Genomic DNA, 18,979 nt, shown 5'->3' with positions numbered 1-18,979 from the left:
TGATATATCACTTGTATCAGAGTACCATAATGGATGATGGGGCAGTTTTTTAGAGGTTGATATGGGATCCAAGTAATTTGGTCACAGTAAGCTGATGTTGATTGCTTGAGGACAAACAATCTCTGAGAAGGGAGGACTGTAATGTCCCCTTTTCTAACCCTTAATTATCTGATGCATCGTTAGCTCTTTCTGCCATGGTCCCATGGGCTAACCAGACCTTTACCGTGATCAGTGTAAGTTTTGGCCTAGGCACTTCCAGTTACAGGCCAATTAGAGTTATCTCGACAGGGTTTCCAAGTGCTTACTTTTTTTAGTAAGTCGGTAGGGTTCACCCTTTTGGCCATTTCAATATTAGACTTATAGCATCTCACCAAGAGCATTTTGGCAAGCTATTAGACATTTTCATCTAAATTTGATTGAATATTTATTGTAATGCCAAAAGATTCAATAGTTAATTAATAAAGTGACTATAAACTAAGATACATATTAAAAAGTCACTTTGTTATAAAAACGGGTCTTTTATTCTCCTAAGTGGAAAAAGACAATTTTTTAAATAAAAGAATTAAAGATGAAGAGCCAGGAAAGGTAATTGAAGAATCATAGCAATGGACATTCAAAAGAGAGCTGGTTCATTTGGGATGCTTGGATTCAGTTTGATTTTGGGATTTCTCTTGGAGATCAAGGAAGCTTTGAGCTTTCTTTTTGTAACCCAGGGAGGGAAACCTTCAGGCATGCTGGTGGATTGGACACCAACCCAGTTCATCATTGGTGGTGGCTTCGCGAACAAATTTACAATTGTATTTCAAACCCCTAGGAGTGGGTGAAATGCAGTTTTGATGGAGCGTCAAACTCAGCAAAGCAGGCTTTGGGTGTAGGGGTGATAGTTAGAAATGATGTTCAGGAAACATTGGTTTGTGGTGCTAAACGAATGATTTATGCATCCAACCATGTGGTAGAGTTGAAGGCAGCACTATTTGTACTCAAAATGGTTAAGGAGCCAGGTTATGATCACATATATCTTGAACGGGACTCAATGATTGTGGTTCAGGCAATCACAAGAGGTTCTTCAGAGTCCTGGCATCTACAATCTTTGGTAGAAATGATCAAGACAGAGCTTGAAACACTTATCTATTTCAAGATTATTCATGTGGACAAAGAAGCCAGTAGTGAAGCGGACACCCACTCTAAATGGGCGCTAATATTCAGCGAGGAGGAATGGTGCTTAGAGGACCTTGGGAATTTAGACCTATAGATCTCTGCATCCGACAGTGCCTAGGAAAGTGGGCTGTGAACATTTTGATGACAGGCTGTAGGAGCCAATAAATGCAGCATAGCAGCCCTATGGCTTCAAAACATTTATCAACAATATACTTATAGGCTCCAGCAACAGGTGATGAAGGGTGGTTGAGGCATTACCCAGACTGTTTTTTCAGCACTGGGTGCTCAGCTTCTTGGTTTGCGTTTCCAGGGGTAGAAGTGAAGGTTGGATGGTGGAGCTGTCGCTGTTCGAAGATGCATGTGTAGGAGAGAAAATGCAATGCACAATTGAGTCTGTAGCAGTCAACTATAGTAAGATGAGATGTGGATGCAGTGTTTTGGGTGATTGTACAAGGTGTTCATCTCTATTTCGAGCAGTGTGCTGCAACTGCGTGACTTCAATTTGGACAAAGGGCTATACTGTCACTGCTATAGCTGGTAGGTTATTCCAGATTTGGACGTGAAACTGATGTGGGTGGGGAAGTGATCCCTGTAGCAGATGCTTGAGCTTGGAAATGTAAGCCCGAGAGCTATGAGATGGGAATGGTAGTTGTAGAATGGTTTTTATTATTGCTTCTGATCAGAAAATCTGCCATTTCAGTGGCTGCCCTGTTACTGTTATTTCTCCCTTTTAATAATTTAATTAAAAAATTTGATTACCAATCAAAATAAAATACGTCTCAATATCTTTCATTAGATTTAGTTAATTTATATTATTCTTTATTTTATATTTTATTTTACATTCATTATCATTTATTATTAAATCCTAATTAGAAAGGTAATATACTTTCTACAATATTCTCTCTTGTAGTTAATTTTATTTATTTTTCATTCATTGTATTTTTTTATTTAATCGTTTTAAATATTTTTATTGATAATAGATTATATATAGGTTATTATTTATATTATAATAATAATATTTTATTATTATTTCTTATTTCTATAAGTTAATATCTGATTTTATTATCATTATTTGTTTAATAATTTTGTAATTTCTAATTATTATTTGAATTCTAAGTTGTTGAATCAGGAATGGGAATAGATATAGGAACATGGGTACGAAACACTGATATGCAAAGAACATTTTCGGGGGGTTGGGTATATTTTTTATATGTTCATACCAAAGTAACGAGAATCGGAATTGGTAAGGTTGAATCGAATTGCGAATTGGCCATGAATCGGCCATGAATCTGAAAATTTAAAAAGCCCTTGAAATTTAGAGATTTTAACAATTTAAAACTTATTTTATTCATCCTTTTATTGAATATAACTTAAACACACCATAACATCATCAAATAGAAGCTAACATACATAAACATGGAACATAAATGATAAATCCATCACATGTGTAGCTACGTTACACGTAAAATGTAAATTGTTGCTGAAGTAAATAGAAATCATAGGATCATAATGAGTCATATCATAGAATGTATGTAGGATGAAGATTCATAAGCCATGAAATCATAAAGTATGTAAGATGAAGAATCAAGATCCATTAAGCTTATGTCTATCGGTATCTGTAAATGTATGTCTATTAGTATCTATAAACGTATCCTTTTTTGGTGCTCTTCCTTCTTGCTGGTTGCAAACCTGTGGTTTTTCTTTTCTCTTCTTCTCTCTCACTTTTCCTCTCTTCCACTCATGCTAAACAATTAGAAGGCCATTTAGGGTTAAAAAAAAGAGCAAACGCAAAAAAACCTTTTAAAAGATGTATTTTATTAAAATTTGACTTGACTCTTTCCCTACTTGCATGACCAATTTTTTGCGATTCACAGAGGTGATTCATGTGATTTTTTGGCCGATTCATGTGATTCATGCCATGAAATCGCTGAAGTGATTCACTGGTTCCAAAAAATTGGGAACCATGAATTGGATCACCAAACTGGCGATTCAGGCTATATTTCATGGCAATTCTCATTACTACGGTTCATACAAATATATATTTATGCATCTATCTATCTATTATGTATATCCAGGTAAAAGATAGAATTAATTTTAGAATGTCATATACCAATACATATGCTGAACAAAACCACTAAAAATATCAAATTTTGAAACATGTTATTATATTTTAAATTCATGTTTCTGTATTCAAAAAGATTAAGCCAAAATCTCATGATAAATAAGTTCAGAGATCGCTAATCAGCAATAAGGGTCTTAAAAATATCTAAAAGATCAAACTAAACATTTCAGCATTTAAAAACTCAAATACCAAATGTGTATCCAAAGGAGATTCGTTTCAGAATCAGATTCCGTTATGTTTTGTACCCAGAAATGCCAAAAAAAGTCCCATGATTCAGTAGCTTAGTTAAAATTTGATCTTAAAATGGGGACATGACAAAAATTTGAAAGCGAAATACATTTGCAATTAGTTTGTAATGTGTTCAAAGCTTCAGAAGCTGTCACCCTCCCTTATATGCCAAAATAAATCACAAGGGGTTTCATGTTGACATTCAATAGCAGATTGTGGGATTTTAAGGCTGCATATTTAAGCCTTGATAAATTAAGTCAGGGCTTCTTGGCTGTACGATTAAAGAATTTTTCACATAGCCAAATATTTGATTTCAGATTTAGACTTTGGTGCGTTTGGTCTTTTTGTGCACTGATAACTATAAACATTAACTGTTGAGAACATAAAGATATGAGACCCTAAAATTATTCATGGCTTCTAACTATCTTGTTGCCTTTGATGTCAAAATATTCTGTAAAAATCATTTGAATTGGGTACCTCTGGCCATGAAAGACTGCATTTACAATAATGTTGCCAATTTCATTATTGATCACAATGCCACATCAAAAAGACTTCGCATGTACACATTGCACACAAATTGCAAGTAGAATGAATGTTATATGCAACTAGCATTAAAGTGAAATTGGGGTCAGAGTCGATGACTTCAAATGGGGAAATAACACCAGTGCTTGCAAAAGATGCCCTGCATATATCATGTTTCAAGCAAAACAAGCTCTTAATACAATTTCTGAGGGTAAGGCCAAAAAGGCAGTATCCAGAACTGAAATACATTTTGGTGCTTAAAATCCTACAAGTAATCACTTTGATGGGGAAGAATGTACATGGGTATTTCAAGAAACTTGGGTCAACAAAAGCCTCCTACAACAAGTGGCCCAAACATAGGTGGAGGAAACATTACTTCTTCCTTTGTACCTTGTACCATACTAGGATCACAAACTAATTAAGAAGGAAAAATTATCCATGAACATGCAAAGAAGGGGATCACAATGTTTTGTTACTACTCTACCTTGTCATTCCCTATTGTCAAGTATCCATATTGCCAAGGTATGGCGTGGTCCAAAAATAAATTTCCTTAAGATTGAGCTATTTCGCAATTTTGGAGTCCGAGATTGAGCAGGTCTGCGAAATGACGAATTTTGGCATTTCGGAAGCATATCATCAGCTTGGTGTTAAAGATTCAAAACATCAGAATATCGAACAAGCAATATGAAAGGGATTCTGATTTCCCGATTTCGCAGCAACCAAGATCATAGGGTTTCAATTTTGCGACTTCGCAGCAGGCAAAGTCATATCCTCCCAATTTTGTGATTTCACGGTTGATGAGTTCATGTCAGCCCAATTTCGCGATTTCTCAGCCTATGAAGCAGTGTTACCTTGATTCCGTGATTTAAGAGATCATTTCAAAGCGGTAATTATGAAAATCAATGACAAAGGCAAAATGCATAACAGAGGAAGCATATGAACGGCTAAATGCATTTGTTGGGCTTAATTTCACATAGAATCAGATGTGACAACAAATTTATGATGGCGCTTGTAGAATGATCAAGAAAAGATGTTTGAAATTAATGCATTAAATTTGCCCGTTGTTAAAAGGACACCAAGAGGTTGTCTTTCATGAACATTCTTGCGGGGTCAAATTTGTGTTTTGTTCGCAGGTTTTAGAGACACAGCCATGGGGTTACCAATGCAAGCTTATAGTGCAAAGGACAATGCAAAGCCTATTATGCAACCAGACTTGAGTCCAGAGCAGGAGGATCGATTGGATAATCTTGATAGTATGTTTGTTACTGCTTGGGAACTGTGGACCAGTCATGGTAGCTTTGCCTGTGACTGTCATGAGTTGGAGCTTGAGGAGGGCAAAGCTGAGGTTCAAGAGATTCTTGCAGGATTTTAGAATTCTCAAGGGCATCGACATTTTGATGAAATTCTGGATATGATACGAGAATTATAGTTCTTGTGGACTTTGTTTTGTTTTTTTATTGTAAATTTTGGTGAATGGTTGCAATTAGTTATTAGTTAGTCTTTGTAAAGGTCTGAAGCTTCTTGCACTGTTTCGTTTTCTATAAGAATAGGTACCAGGACCTTAGGATAGAGAGAGCCAGATAGAGCCAGATAAAGCGAGATATAGTGATAGATAGTGAAAAGATACAGATGAAAAAGTAAACAAAAATATATGTATGTAGTATAGGATAGATATTGCAACCAGTTACAACCCAATTGTACCCTTCTTTTTTAAATTAATAAAGATACTTTGTTTCTGTTCCAAATTTCAGGAATTGATCATCAATAATTTAATCATGCTACTTCAGATAATTTAAATATCGCATATCTGACTGTAAAAATGTCATTCAACTAAATCTAATATCAGATTTGACTGACAATACAGTTATATTAAAAATAAAAAACTTACGAGAAGCCTTTCTTCTGGAAGCATTCTTTCAGACCAGCAGCATTAAGAGATTCTAATGGGAGCTCTCCCTCTGGATCCGGAGACCTACAAAGAAAATTTTCTTCAACTATCAAGCTAATATTTTCCAAAAAAAAAAAAGGCAGATGCTTGCAATATAGTCATTGCTAGAAGCCTAGAAGTGTCCAAAAAAACAGACCAATCCTCAAAAGTAACTTTTAGAAACAGTACGAAACTCCGCTAATATGTCAATTACAGACACAAACAGAAACAGATAATGAACCCACTCTTTATCCTGCCTTCCAAGTCTAACAGGAATGTCAGGACCGCCACATAGTGCCACAGCTTCAGCTCCAGCCAAAGCTATTAGGTCTGCCCATGACACTAACATCCAAACAAATGTTCAAGAAATTTTCCGGAGTTAGAAAAAGAAGAATTATAAATCATTTAATCCGACTCAACCAGAAGCCATAGCATTAAAAAATAAAGTTCTCAAAAAAACCTTTCATATCTAGGTCTAGTACTGCCTTGACTTTCTGGAGAACCTGAAAAGAGTTCACCACAGTTAAATTAGAATTGTTTGGAGAAGTAAATTCATAAATAAGCAGAGGGGCTCATTCTGATCTTTTCAAATTAATAACATCCTTTTGAAATTGTTGTTTCTATTTCTCTGCTACTTGACATATTCACTCGAAAATGAGGTTTCTTATAACATAAATATTGAAGCATTACAAGAACAAGAATTTTGTTTGATATTTTCATAACCAACAGAAATAGCACAACCCAGTGTAAATATTTTAATCTCGAGCAAAAATTAAATATCTCAAACTATTTGCAGTATGAGATGCATTCCAAAACCAATAATATAATCTAGATAAATTTTTCTTTCTTGAATTCTGAAAATTTAACATCCATATACTTATGTATGGAATTTGTAAGTACGATCCAAATGATTGAAAATAATGATCTCTCTCTAGTTAATTTTAACAGAAATCACAAACTATACATCCATCAAAATGCACTTGCATGTTTTGGCAAAGAAATAAATAGATAATTTCTATAGAATTCCAGACATGTTAAAACTTAAAATATTTTTTCCTTGAGGACTACCTTTACTGAACGCATAAGACCTGTGTTTTCAGGTCTATCAAGTTCATAGATTATGGATCCATTCATACCACCTGCAAAGACCATCAATTAAAGAATGAAATTTAGACTTTCCCAAAGAAACTTTAATTGTAAATTTGTAAGGGAAAAACTACAAAACTGAAAAGAAAACAGCCATAGTTATCACCAACATGCTCAAACTAGAAACTAGAAAACTGTGAACAATAAGAAGCTACAAGAAGGATACAGATCTGATATGGAAATCCAAGAGAATTCATGCAGACCTGAATTATAAACGACTTATTGAAAAATCCTGCAGTAGACATTTCATTTTTTAATACTAGGAATTAGAAGTCTCTTTCCATCCTGCTAATAATATAACAATGTTTTTTGTTTGAACTTTGCATGTTGCAAAATTGAAATAATGGAACCAGCCAGAAATGCAAATATCTCAGCTCTGTTTACCTTATCCGAATAAAGTACCAGTAAACCGGATACAATTAGAAGTTGACCAGTGGGCTAATAGAACAGAAATGAAGAGGACTTTGATGCATATATTTTTGAATCCTCGGTCTAGACAAGTATATCATCTAAACTCATTGCGATACTTGAAACAAGATAAGGGTATTCAAGTAAAATGCCAATGTACTTTAAAGTATACAGTAAGGCTCATGCAAGACTCAATTGCCTATGATTGCATTTCACTAAAATTATGCAACATACTATTTGGGAGATCATATGTTCATGAAACAGCAAGTATATATCAGTCAAATCAACAAGGACTTTTGAATGATCAACACTTCTATCTTCATTATCTTCACCAACAACTAAAATAGCCTTAGCATCTGCCAAACATGCCACAAGATAATCGTACACATGCAAAAGTTCACACTTCTCATGGTCCATCCTAAGACACTCACACAAGAAAGCAAGCCAATATTGGCAGTATGCAAGATTGCACAACAGCTTGAGAAGGTACTTGGGTGGTATAAAGTTGTCTTTAAGCAGTGCAAATATCTTTTTACACAATTAATAGTACTGTACACGGTGGAATCATGTATTCTGGAGACTTTAGAGTGGAGTGCAATCAGAATGACAATGAACTAATCTAGATCCAAGAAATCACTGTTAAACAAAGACTCCAGAAACATCTCATGTTTCCCTAACTACAACTGCTAAAATTGCTCTCACACCAACATCTTAGTGACAGTTCTAGAACGGGAGCATGCAGATCTACAAAAGCCTATATGAGATCTATATGAAAATGCGGATTATATAAAGATAATAACACTAGACTGTTAGAATATGTGTATGCATAAGACTAAACAATGCCAAATGATGTCAAATAAACACCAACATAGTGCTAAAATGATATTAAAATGACATGAATTCTCTATAACAACAAATGTCAAAATGGATGATAGCTCTAAATATGCATATAGTATGGATGCATAAAACTTGAGTCCTTTTGCTCTTGAATTTCCCTCCAATTTATAGGATTTTAAAAGGGGGTTAGGGTAAAGATTTGGGGTTTATCTTTTACTGAGGGTAATGGTGAAACTGAAAATATCTCACAAGGCACCAAGAGGTACAGTCCAACAGACTTAGTTTGTGAGGATAAATGAGAATTTTTTAATTCTTTTAATTTCAAAAAGGAGGATTTCACTTTTGAGAGGATAAATAATTTTGTTTGATTTATTAAAATGTTGCATTTATTTTCAACTTTTGTCTTTACCTTTTTCCCTTTTTATTTTGTTAAATGATTTTATGAATTGATTTTCCTCTTTTTAAAGTGATTTTGGTCCCGTTAGATTTGATAGGTCATTGATTGATTAATCGCTCGAATGACTTGATATTACTATTGATTTGAAAGTCTGTTATTTTCCTCTGTTATCTGATTTTGTGTTTAATTTTCGTTGTTTGATCAAAATCCACGTTTTAGGTCTTTGCCAATTTTAGGGTGTCTACAAGTACAACATATGAATGATTTGGTAATATCAAGTCTCCTTATTTCCTTCCTATGGGGGAGATTGTTCCTTGTGTATACATGATATATGTAGTCCTTTGGGGGTCTTGAGTCCATCCATCCATGTGATTTGTGCGTTTATATCTTTCTTTTTGGAGGGGAATTTCATCCAATGAAATTTTCTCCCCTTCTGTGCTTTATGAGACATTTATTGCATTTCACAAATTGCATTGCCTACATACATGGGTACTTAACATGGCCTAGTTTCCGGCATGAATCTTGCATTATGAGTTTAAGAGTATTCCTCTAAGTTGCACTTAAAAGGGGGAAAGGTAATTAAATATTCACTTATTACACTTTACTTAAGCTTACTTAGCATAATGAATTACATAGTAGTTTACACGTGAAACACCTAGGAGTTTGCACCTATATTAAGCACATGGCGTAAGGGAAATTCACTTTAGGTGGTGATAGTTATTATCTCATTCCACTTTTATGCGTGAGATTCACCGTAGTGCACCTATCATATTATCATCCTCATTATATGGCACATACTTCATTGCATAATGGAGAATGCTCCACTTTTGGTAAACATGTGATTCCACCTCTCTAGGTAACAACTTATCTTCTCCTTATCATTGTCTCTTATTGCCTTGCCTATACAAGTAGGCCTATTATTTAAATTTTAATTATGTCCACCATCAATAATATCATGCTTGCATCTTAATGCAATTGTCTTGTCATTTTCTTGCAGAAGTTCTCGTCTTTCATTTGATCCTAGGGGCATTGTAGAGTCACCTAAAACTCTAACAAAAAATGCAATGAGGCGTTGATATTGGCTTTGATAAGATTAATTTGGAATGATTTTAATGTTGTACATATAATGTCTAATTTAATTTATGGCAAATATAGTCAGTCAGGTCACCAAGAATGAATGCAAACGGTGGCAAACATTCTTGATCATCCAGATGAATATATTTGAAAATATATCACTAGATGTATGAATCATTGCATTATTTTTGAATAAAAAGGAATGTAGTAGTTCGATTTATATTCATGCGCTTCATGAGCCTGAATGTTGAAAGATTCTTACGGATTTGCATTCTCATTTATTAACAATGAATAAACCATAGAATCTGCATGCACTGGAGATACATCAATCTCTGATCTGTTTACAACTTCACACAATTTGATAAGAATTTTCTGAACCATCATAGTAGTTACTGTAAATACATTATAAAGGCATGAAAAAGAGAACTGACAAGAAGTTGCAAGTGACAGATTTAATTCCTGTCTCTGTTTTTAATGGTATGGAAGTTTGTCAAATCTGTTTTGATATTAATGGGTCATTATTTCATTTAAATACTTAAAGGTTTGATTCAAATCTCAGACTGAAATTCTCATACTGAAAAAAAACTAACATGTTTCTGGGGTACATAGTAATGTTCTATGCTTTCTCTGGTTTTCTACCCTAGGTGAATCAAACCTAAAAGGGATGTGTATTTAACAAGAATGTCAGAGTCTTATATGTCAACCTAGGGATGGGTAGAACCCTTGTCAAACTTGTGCAACCTGTGAGGGATGATGCCACCAAGATATGATATTCAAACCCTTGGGCCAGGAGGTCTTCTATGTTGAATATTATTATTTGAGCTCACCCGTTTGCTCAAGGGGCATGTTTTCATCCTTTCTTATGATCAAGAATTACCTTACTGACGATTTGGAAAGATGGAAAGAGTGATTCCTGTTGCAAGGAGGAGCTACTCCTTGCCGCCTATCTTATGGAGAGCTCGGCTCTTGAAAGCACACAATTCTTGTTTAGTTTTTCTCTCTCTTTCTCTGGATGAAGGAATTTTTATTTTAGATTATTTTATTTTATGCTTATGGTGAGCTTTGACTTCATTATGCCATTAACGTGCTATATAGTTTTGTCTTATGTTTCTCTCTGCTCTGTGATCTCTGTGAATTACCTTAGCTTGGTTGTGTAGCATATATATGTTTAGAGGTTTCAAAACTTTGTAAAGGCTGACAACTTTCATCTTGCATAAAATTTAATTCCAGACAAGTCTATTCTATTTCAAACTCTTACAATTTTTTTTAACTTGAAAAAAAAAAACTGTTAGTGTAATTAAATATTCACTAATTAGACTTTATTTAAGCTTACCTAGGATAATGCATTGCATAGTAGTTTGCATATGAGACACCTAGGAGTTTGCATCTATATTAAGCACATGGTGTAGGATAATTCCACTTTAGGTGGTGATAATTGTTATCTCATTTCACTTTATGTGTGAGATCCACTTTTAGTGCACATATCACATTATCATCCTCATCATATGACACATAATTCATTTCATGATGGACAGTGATCAACCTTTGGTGGACATAGGATTCCACCTTGTGTAGATGACAACTTATCTTCTCCTTATCATTGTCTCTTATTGCCTTGCCTATATAAGCAAGCCTATTATGTACATTTTAATTATGTCCAATGTCCATTATCAATAATAAAAAATTTGCACCTTAATGCAATTGTCCTGTCATTCTCTTGTGGAAGTTACTTGGTCTTTAACTTGATCCTTGGCGTGTTGTAGAGTCACCTAAAACTCTAATATGGTATTTAAGCTATTCTATCTTAGTATCAAAGCTCTCAAGGTGTGAAGACATCTTCTCAAGAATAGCAATCTTGGCTTGATTAAGTTGTGCCTATAGAATTTGACTATTTGGGCATCATTATTGCATAGTATATTTGGAGAAAATTTGGGGTTTTCTATTTTGTGGCTTCCTATTGTAGGTCAATATTGGAGCTTGTTGGTGTGAGTCAGAGGTTGACATCATATAAAGGAGAAGAAATTCCCTTGAATCAAATTTTGTTATCTAAATCGGACATATGAGGCCAAATCTAGAGTAATTTAAATTTTGGAGGTGCAGCAAAAGAGATTCAAAAAAGATAATTATGGAGGTGATTTGATGCAGGAGCATCTAGGGTTTCCTTGCAATCCTTCTCATTTTCATTTTGCCTGTTGGTGTCGAGCTGTCTAGTGTTGGCCGAGTGAACTGTTATTTGTTGATGCTCGGTCCCTTCTTTGGCCGAGTTGTCTGTGTCTTGGTTGTTAGTAAGAGCCGACTTTCGTAGTTATTTTGGATCGTGAATTTAATGATAGGATCTTGTCTAGGGATGAGCGTTGAACATTTTGAGGTCGGCCTTCCTTAGATGTAATGTTCTAGAATCTTTTGTAAGCCATTTTGGCAAGTATAAATAGAGTGCTTAGGCTTAGGTTAGAGGTAGAAGGGAGAGGACTAAGAAAGTTGGAGGCATATGTGTCTGGAAATGCAAATTTGAAGTTGGATCATGGATCTTGAATGTGTTTTTATCTAGCCGTAACCCACAAGGTCATACAATTGGGCATGTATGCTGATAATTTGATGAATCTATAATAGTGTTTGTTCTCTCTCCTTGGTGTTGTTCTCTGTGTTATTTTCTTCCGTTGTGTTACTCTGCAAGGCGGTTCGGATAGCTGGGTGTGCCCTAGGCCCTATTTTTTCTTCCCTCCTTGCACCAGGTGGCATCAGAGCTTGAGGTTTATCCTTGTGGAGATTGGATTGTGTGGAACCCTAAGCTGGATTTAACTGTAGGGTTGCAAATTTGCGAATTTGACCTATAACTTGTAGAGGGTTACAATATTGCAGGAACTTGATTGTAAAGATGGTTCGAGGTAGAGGAAATGCTAATAATGTCATATTGGATACATTGAGACAAATTGCAGCCAAATTAGATGTTATGGAGACAGCCAGAGGAACACATCTTGATGATGTAAGTGATGATGAAACAGTAGCACCAAACCCTGAAGAAGATCAAGATGAGGCAAGATTATTGAGAGTATTCTCTGGGCACATTCAAAGCCTACTATTGAAGTTGTTCTTTAGATGGAAAATTGGACACCAATGTTGTGTTGGATTGGATCTCTAATATGAAGAAGTTCTTTGAGTTTGAAAACACTCCTGAAAATAGGAAGGTGAAACTTGAAGTTACTACATTGAAAGGTCATGCTTCACTGTGGTGGGAGCATATGGAAACTGATAGACAAAAGAGAGGAAAGGAGAAGATCAGAACTTGGCTGAAGATGGTGAACAAGGTGAAGAACAAATTCCTTCCTACTGATTACCAAGTTAGCTTGTTGAGAAAGAACCAAAATTTGAGACAGAGACATGACTTTGAAGGAGTAGATTGAAGAATTCTATAGATTGGACATTAGATCTAGACATGTAATTGATGATGTTGAGAAAATTGCAAGGTATCTAAATGGATTGAGATCAAGAATTCAAGATGAAATAAGTTTTGTAAAATTGGAAAGTGTGGAAGAAGCATACCAATATGCCTTGAAAGCTGAGGAGATCTTGACAAAGAAGCGCAAACAAAGACAAAGAGGTAGAGGTGGTAGATTCTAGAGAGGCAGAGGTAGATCTTATGGAGAAGGTGGCAAAATCTACCAGTTCTATTCAAGCTAAGGGAAAATCTGAATGGAAGAGTAATGATAAGAGCAAGACTGGATGGAAAGGTGGTAATTCTTACCAAGGAGGTACTAGTTCTTACCAAAGAAGAGGTCATTCTTATTCTAGAGGTAGTTTTCATGGTAATTGTTTCAAATGTGGTAAAGAAGGGCATAGATCCTTTGAATGTAGATCCTCTAGAAATGGGCAAGGTAACAGAAATGTTGTGATTCAAGGAGACATTAAAGGTTCATCAAGTGGACCTAAGGCTGGAGAAAATCTGATGGTGAGAAGAACTTTGTGTAATAAGGGAATTGATGAGGAACCTGTCTTAAGGAGAAGTCTTTTCAAAACCAAATGTAAGATGGAAGGGAAATGTTGCAAAGTGATCATTGACAATGGAATTCAACAAATTTAGAATCAGAAGAGTTGGTTACAAAGTTGTAGTTGCAAAGACTAAAACATCCTAAACCCTATCATGTTTCATGGATCAAGGATGAGCATAAGATATGAGTAAGTAAGCAATGTATTGTGAAATTCAAGATTGGACATTACTTTGATGAAGTTTTGTGTGATATTATGCCTATGGATTGTTGTCATATTCTATTGGGTAGACCTTGGCAATATGATAGATATGCTATACATGATGGAAGATTGACTCTATTTACTCTTTGGGTGAATGGGAGAAAACAAATATTATTGCCTTTGATTGAGAGTCCAGATGAGGTTAATTGTACTACTATAAAAGTTTGCATGGTTAATGGAAAGCAATTTGAAAAACAAGTGAAGAAGAATCAAGTCTATTTTGCCATAATTCCTAGGAGACCAAATTTTGGTAGTGATGACCAAGTAACAGAAACAGGTAATGACCGAGTGATAGATAGTGGTAGTTGAGTGACAGTCAAAAATGCTAGTATAGACCGAGTGCCAGAAGAAATTGCAAGTTAGCTGAAAGAGTATAAAGGCATTGTTGCAAATGATATACCTAACGGTTTACCATCAGTGAGAAGCATAAGTCATTGTATGGATCTATAATGGGCACCCTGGAAACGCCCAATAACTGAACCAATTGCTGATAAAGATTTTAGTGTTTTTGGTATAGATTTTCAAACCACATAACATGAATAAGAAGGAATTTATGCAAACTGAAGATTGAACTACTGCTGAAATAATATTAGTTTTCAAACTAATAAAACTAAATACATAGCAAACTCGCTAATTACTCCAGCATCATAAAATCAAATACATAACAAACTCTTCAACTCACTGATTACACCCAATCTGCCTGTAGCTAGAAATGCACCCAAGTTGCATGTTAATGAAGTTGATAGCAATGAATTCCAAAGGCCAAACCCCAAGGGAATGACTTCTAGAATGTCACAAGAGAGGATAGACGTCCTCTAATGCCAAGAACAGATTTGTAACTCACACATCCATGTTCTTCTCATATTCCACCGTGCCTAACAATAGCTACAAGCTCTCCTTTTATTCCTACTTCATAGGGTCGACCACTTTACACAAGCAATGTGGGATAAATAAAATTCAATAAAATAAAAGAAAAGGCTAACGGTCACACAACTCGACAACTGCTAAAGTGGGAACATTACAGTCCACCCTCCTTGAAATTGCTCGTCCTCAAGCAATCTCAATCCTGTTTGCTGAAGCACCTGCTCACTCTCCCAAGTAGCATCTTCCTCTGGCAGGTGTCTCCATTTGACTAAATATTCTTTAATCACCTTGTTTCACAGAGTCCTTTCCCTAGTATCCAGAATAACCTCAAGAATCAATACGAGCTTCCCCTCTTCATCTAATGGTGGCAAATCTACAAAAGGCACAACTCTCTGACTGATGGCTTTCTTAAGCCTCGACACATGAAACACATTCTCCCTCTAGAAGCTCAATCTCGTAGGCAACCTCGTCCACCTTGCGAATCACTCTGTAGGGACCATAAAACCTAGGCTTCAACTTCTCTACTCCGTTCTTCTTGAGTGATGATTGTCTGTATGGTTGTAGCCTCAAGTAAACTATATCCCCAGCCTCAAAGTTGTGCTCTATCCAGTGCTGGTCAGCGTACAATTTCTGCTGATTTTGAGCTTCTTGTATATTCTCCTTGAGCACTCTCAAAATATCTTGACTATCCTACAAGAAATCTTTGGCTTTGGGCTCTCCACTATCCCCCAAGACCAGATCCGTGAAGCTAGGTGCTTCATAACCATACAGTGCCATGAATGGAGTCATCTTGGTGGACATATGATAAGTGGTGTTATAACAGTATTCTCCCATATGTAGCCATTTGACCCAAGCTCTTTGTTGTGCGGTCAGATAGTTCCTCAGATATCCTTCCACCCATTTATTCAAAATCTCTGTCTACCCATCTGTCTACGGATGATAACTAGTGCTAGGTGTAAGATCCATGCCACACAATCCAAACAATTCTTGCCAAAAAACACTCATAAATTTACTATCCCGATCATTGACAATGAAACTAGGTAGCCCATGTAACCTGAATATCTCTCTAAAGAAAAGATCGGCCACCTATGCTACTGTGTAAGTGGAAGGAATAATAGTTGAAAATCTATGCACTATATCGCAAGTATCGCGATATATCGCACCAAATAATGCTCTAAAATTTTATCGCTGGTGCTATCGCTGCCGGTTTAATGAAGATAACGCAGCGTTATTAATAGGAATAACTCACCGAAACACATGACATTTTAGAATTAAAATCGGCAGACGAGAAGTCAGAAATAATGTTTAAGCTTGAAATCGGCAAATAAAAAATAAGCCCTAAATTGGCAAGTGAGCATGCCAAGATGGAACAAATTTCTTTTGGTTGTAGACGCCAATGAGTGTAGACTTCTTGTTCTTGGTCGATGATTTTACATCATGCGAAGACAACATTACTTCATCAGCACCCGAACTACAAGAGGGATTTTAGAATTTATATCACAGTCTTGTGTTTAGTAGTTTAAGCTTTATTTTTTAGAGCATTATAAATTAGGAAACAACTAACTAGAAAACTAAACCTCATATCTTACGGGGTGAAATTTGGATTTCTTTTTCTTTGTTGTTTGGCCACGAATTTAGAAATTATCATGAATCTAAAAACTCTTGTTAAAGCTATTTATGAAATTATTATAAAACTATTTAGCAGTACCAATATAAGAGTTTAATAATAAATTCATAAAATAATTTTTAAAAGAGCTTTTTTAACTAGTAGAATTAACAATATTTTTTTATATTAGCTAACATATAAATTTACACAGCTTGCTCATATTTGAAATATATTAATATGGATATTTAATCTATTTATATAAAATAAATATTTGTATAGAAAATTTAAATATATTTATAGTTTAATATATGTATTATTCAAATTTAAAATGTAAATAATAAGTAACTAACTTTAGGACAATCTGTGTTGCTAGTTGTTATTTATTTAATTTAAAATTTTGATTTTTATATGATGGTAATCTCAAATTAGTATATGTTCTACAAATTTAATGTTATGTGTATGTTTTAAGAATATCTTAAGAAATTATATATTTTCAAATGTTCAATAAAAGTGCCGATTTATTGCTGATTTTTCCACCGAGTTTTTGGCGAATCCAAGTTCTTCAAAAATTTTGAGTTTACCGAGATATTGTCGATCCGAGTTTTTCAATTATGGATGGAATAGCAAAGAAGTGAGCAAACTTCGTCAGTCGGTCAACTATCACATAGATGCAATCTCTCCAGTGTACTCGTGGTAACCCGGTGATGAAGTCCATAGAAATACTTTCCCATTTCCTGTCCGAAATGGGTAAAGGCTGTAACAACCCTGCAGGATATGTGTGCTCTCCCTTATTCTGCTGACAAACTGTACACTCCCTAACATGCTTTTGAACATCATCCTTGAGCCCTTTCCATGTCAATCCTTCATGGATCTGCCTGTAGGTCTTAAAGACCCTTGGATGTCCAGCTATAGGTGCATCATGAAATGTCTTCAGTATTACCTCCCTAAACTGTGATGAAGGAATCAAATATATCCTACCCTGGAACTAGATCAATCCGTCCATCACCATGTAAGGATCATCTTGTATGGTGCCTGTAATCACTCTAGAAGCCCGAGTGTCCCTCGCATACTCTGTTGTAATCTTATTTCTCCAATCTCCTGTAATCTCAGCTAGAGCACAAATATGAGGTCTCCTGGATAAAGCATCTGCCAACACATTCTTCTTACCTTTGACAAACTCAATGTCAAAGTCATAGGCCTGCAACTTCGTAATCCACTTCTGTTGTCTATCATTCAAATCATGTTGGCTCATGAAGTATTTGATGTTGTTGTGATCAGCCTTGATAGCAAGCTTCCCCCCAACTAGGTAGGACCGAAACTTAACCAATGCATGCATAATAGCCAACATCTCCCAATCATAGATGGAATAGCTCCTCTCCACTCCACAGAGCTTCCTACTCTAAAAAACAATGGGATGCTTCGCCTACATCAAGACTACCTCAATCCCATCTCTTGACGCATCACAATGAAGCTCAAATGGCTTTGTGAAGTTCAGTCAAGCTAGTACTAGACATGATGAAATCACCTTCTTGAAATGATTGAAGCTTCTCTGAGCTGCCCCTGTCCATGCGAAGGCCCCTTTCTTGATAAGGTCTGTCAAGAGTGCAGCAATCTGCAGAAATCCCTTAACAAATCTCCTATAAAACCTGCAGAGACCAAACAACCCCTTAAGTTGTGTAAGGTTCGTAGGAGTAGGTCAATCAACAATAGCTATAATCTTTTCAAGATCTACCTGAACTCCATTTGCGCTAATGATATGTGCAAAGTATAGTAACTCAGTCAACCCAAACTCGCACTTAGATTCCTTGGCATATAGTGACTCTTTCTGCAAAATGGACAACACCATCTCAAGATGTTGTAAATGCTCCTCCCAAGTCTTACTAAAGACCAAAATGTCATCAAAGAAAATCAAGACAAATCTCCTAAGCTGCCCCCTAAATACCTGATTCATGCAACTCTGGAACGTAGCAGGGGCATTGGTTAGCCCAAATGGCATAACCAAAAACTCAAAGTGGCCATAGTGACACCGAAAAGCTGTCTTCTCAATGTCCTCTCTCATCTTGATCTAATGATACCCTGACCGTAAATCAATCTTCGTAAAAAAGCATGCACCATGCAACTCAGCAATCAACTCATCTATCTGTGGGATGGGATATCTGTTCTTAATGGTCTTCTTATTTAACAGCCTATAAACGATGCACATGCGCATTGTCTCATCCTTCTTCTTTACCAACACTACTGCTGAAGCAAAAGGGCTCTTACTAGGCCTGATATGCCCCATCTCCAACAACTCCTTAATTGCCTTCTCTATCTCATCCTTGTGTTTCTCAAGATGACGATAGGGAGTAATCATAACTGGTTTGGCCCCCTTCTCAAGCTTAATAACATGCTCTACACCTCTGTCAGGAGGAACCCCATGCGGAATCTCGACAAATACCTTAGTGT

General features: G+C 35.8%; 1 protein-coding gene across 2 annotated transcripts in view; it reads right to left on the bottom strand.

The window, feature by feature from the left end:
- APX6 (ascorbate peroxidase 6) overlaps positions 1–18,979 on the bottom strand; it is a 111,171-nt gene that overhangs the window by 7,400 nt on the left and 84,792 nt on the right. For both annotated transcript variants that reach the window (XM_089788300.1, XM_089788301.1), the window contains exons 5-8: positions 7,026–7,096; positions 6,418–6,460; positions 6,203–6,299; positions 5,919–6,002 (exon numbers count right to left, since the gene is read on the bottom strand). In XM_089788300.1, the coding sequence (XP_089644426.1) occupies positions 5,919–6,002; positions 6,203–6,299; positions 6,418–6,460; positions 7,026–7,096 (295 nt within the window). The remainder of the gene's footprint in view (positions 1–5,918; positions 6,003–6,202; positions 6,300–6,417; positions 6,461–7,025; positions 7,097–18,979) is intronic.

Source organism: Cupressus sempervirens, chromosome 6, assembly GCF_028749045.1.
Source record: "Cupressus sempervirens isolate cs-2001-9-10 chromosome 6, ASM2874904v1, whole genome shotgun sequence".
In the NCBI taxonomy this organism is placed as follows: domain Eukaryota; kingdom Viridiplantae; phylum Streptophyta; class Pinopsida; order Cupressales; family Cupressaceae; genus Cupressus; species Cupressus sempervirens.
This window is presented reverse-complemented; position numbering and strand designations above follow the sequence as displayed.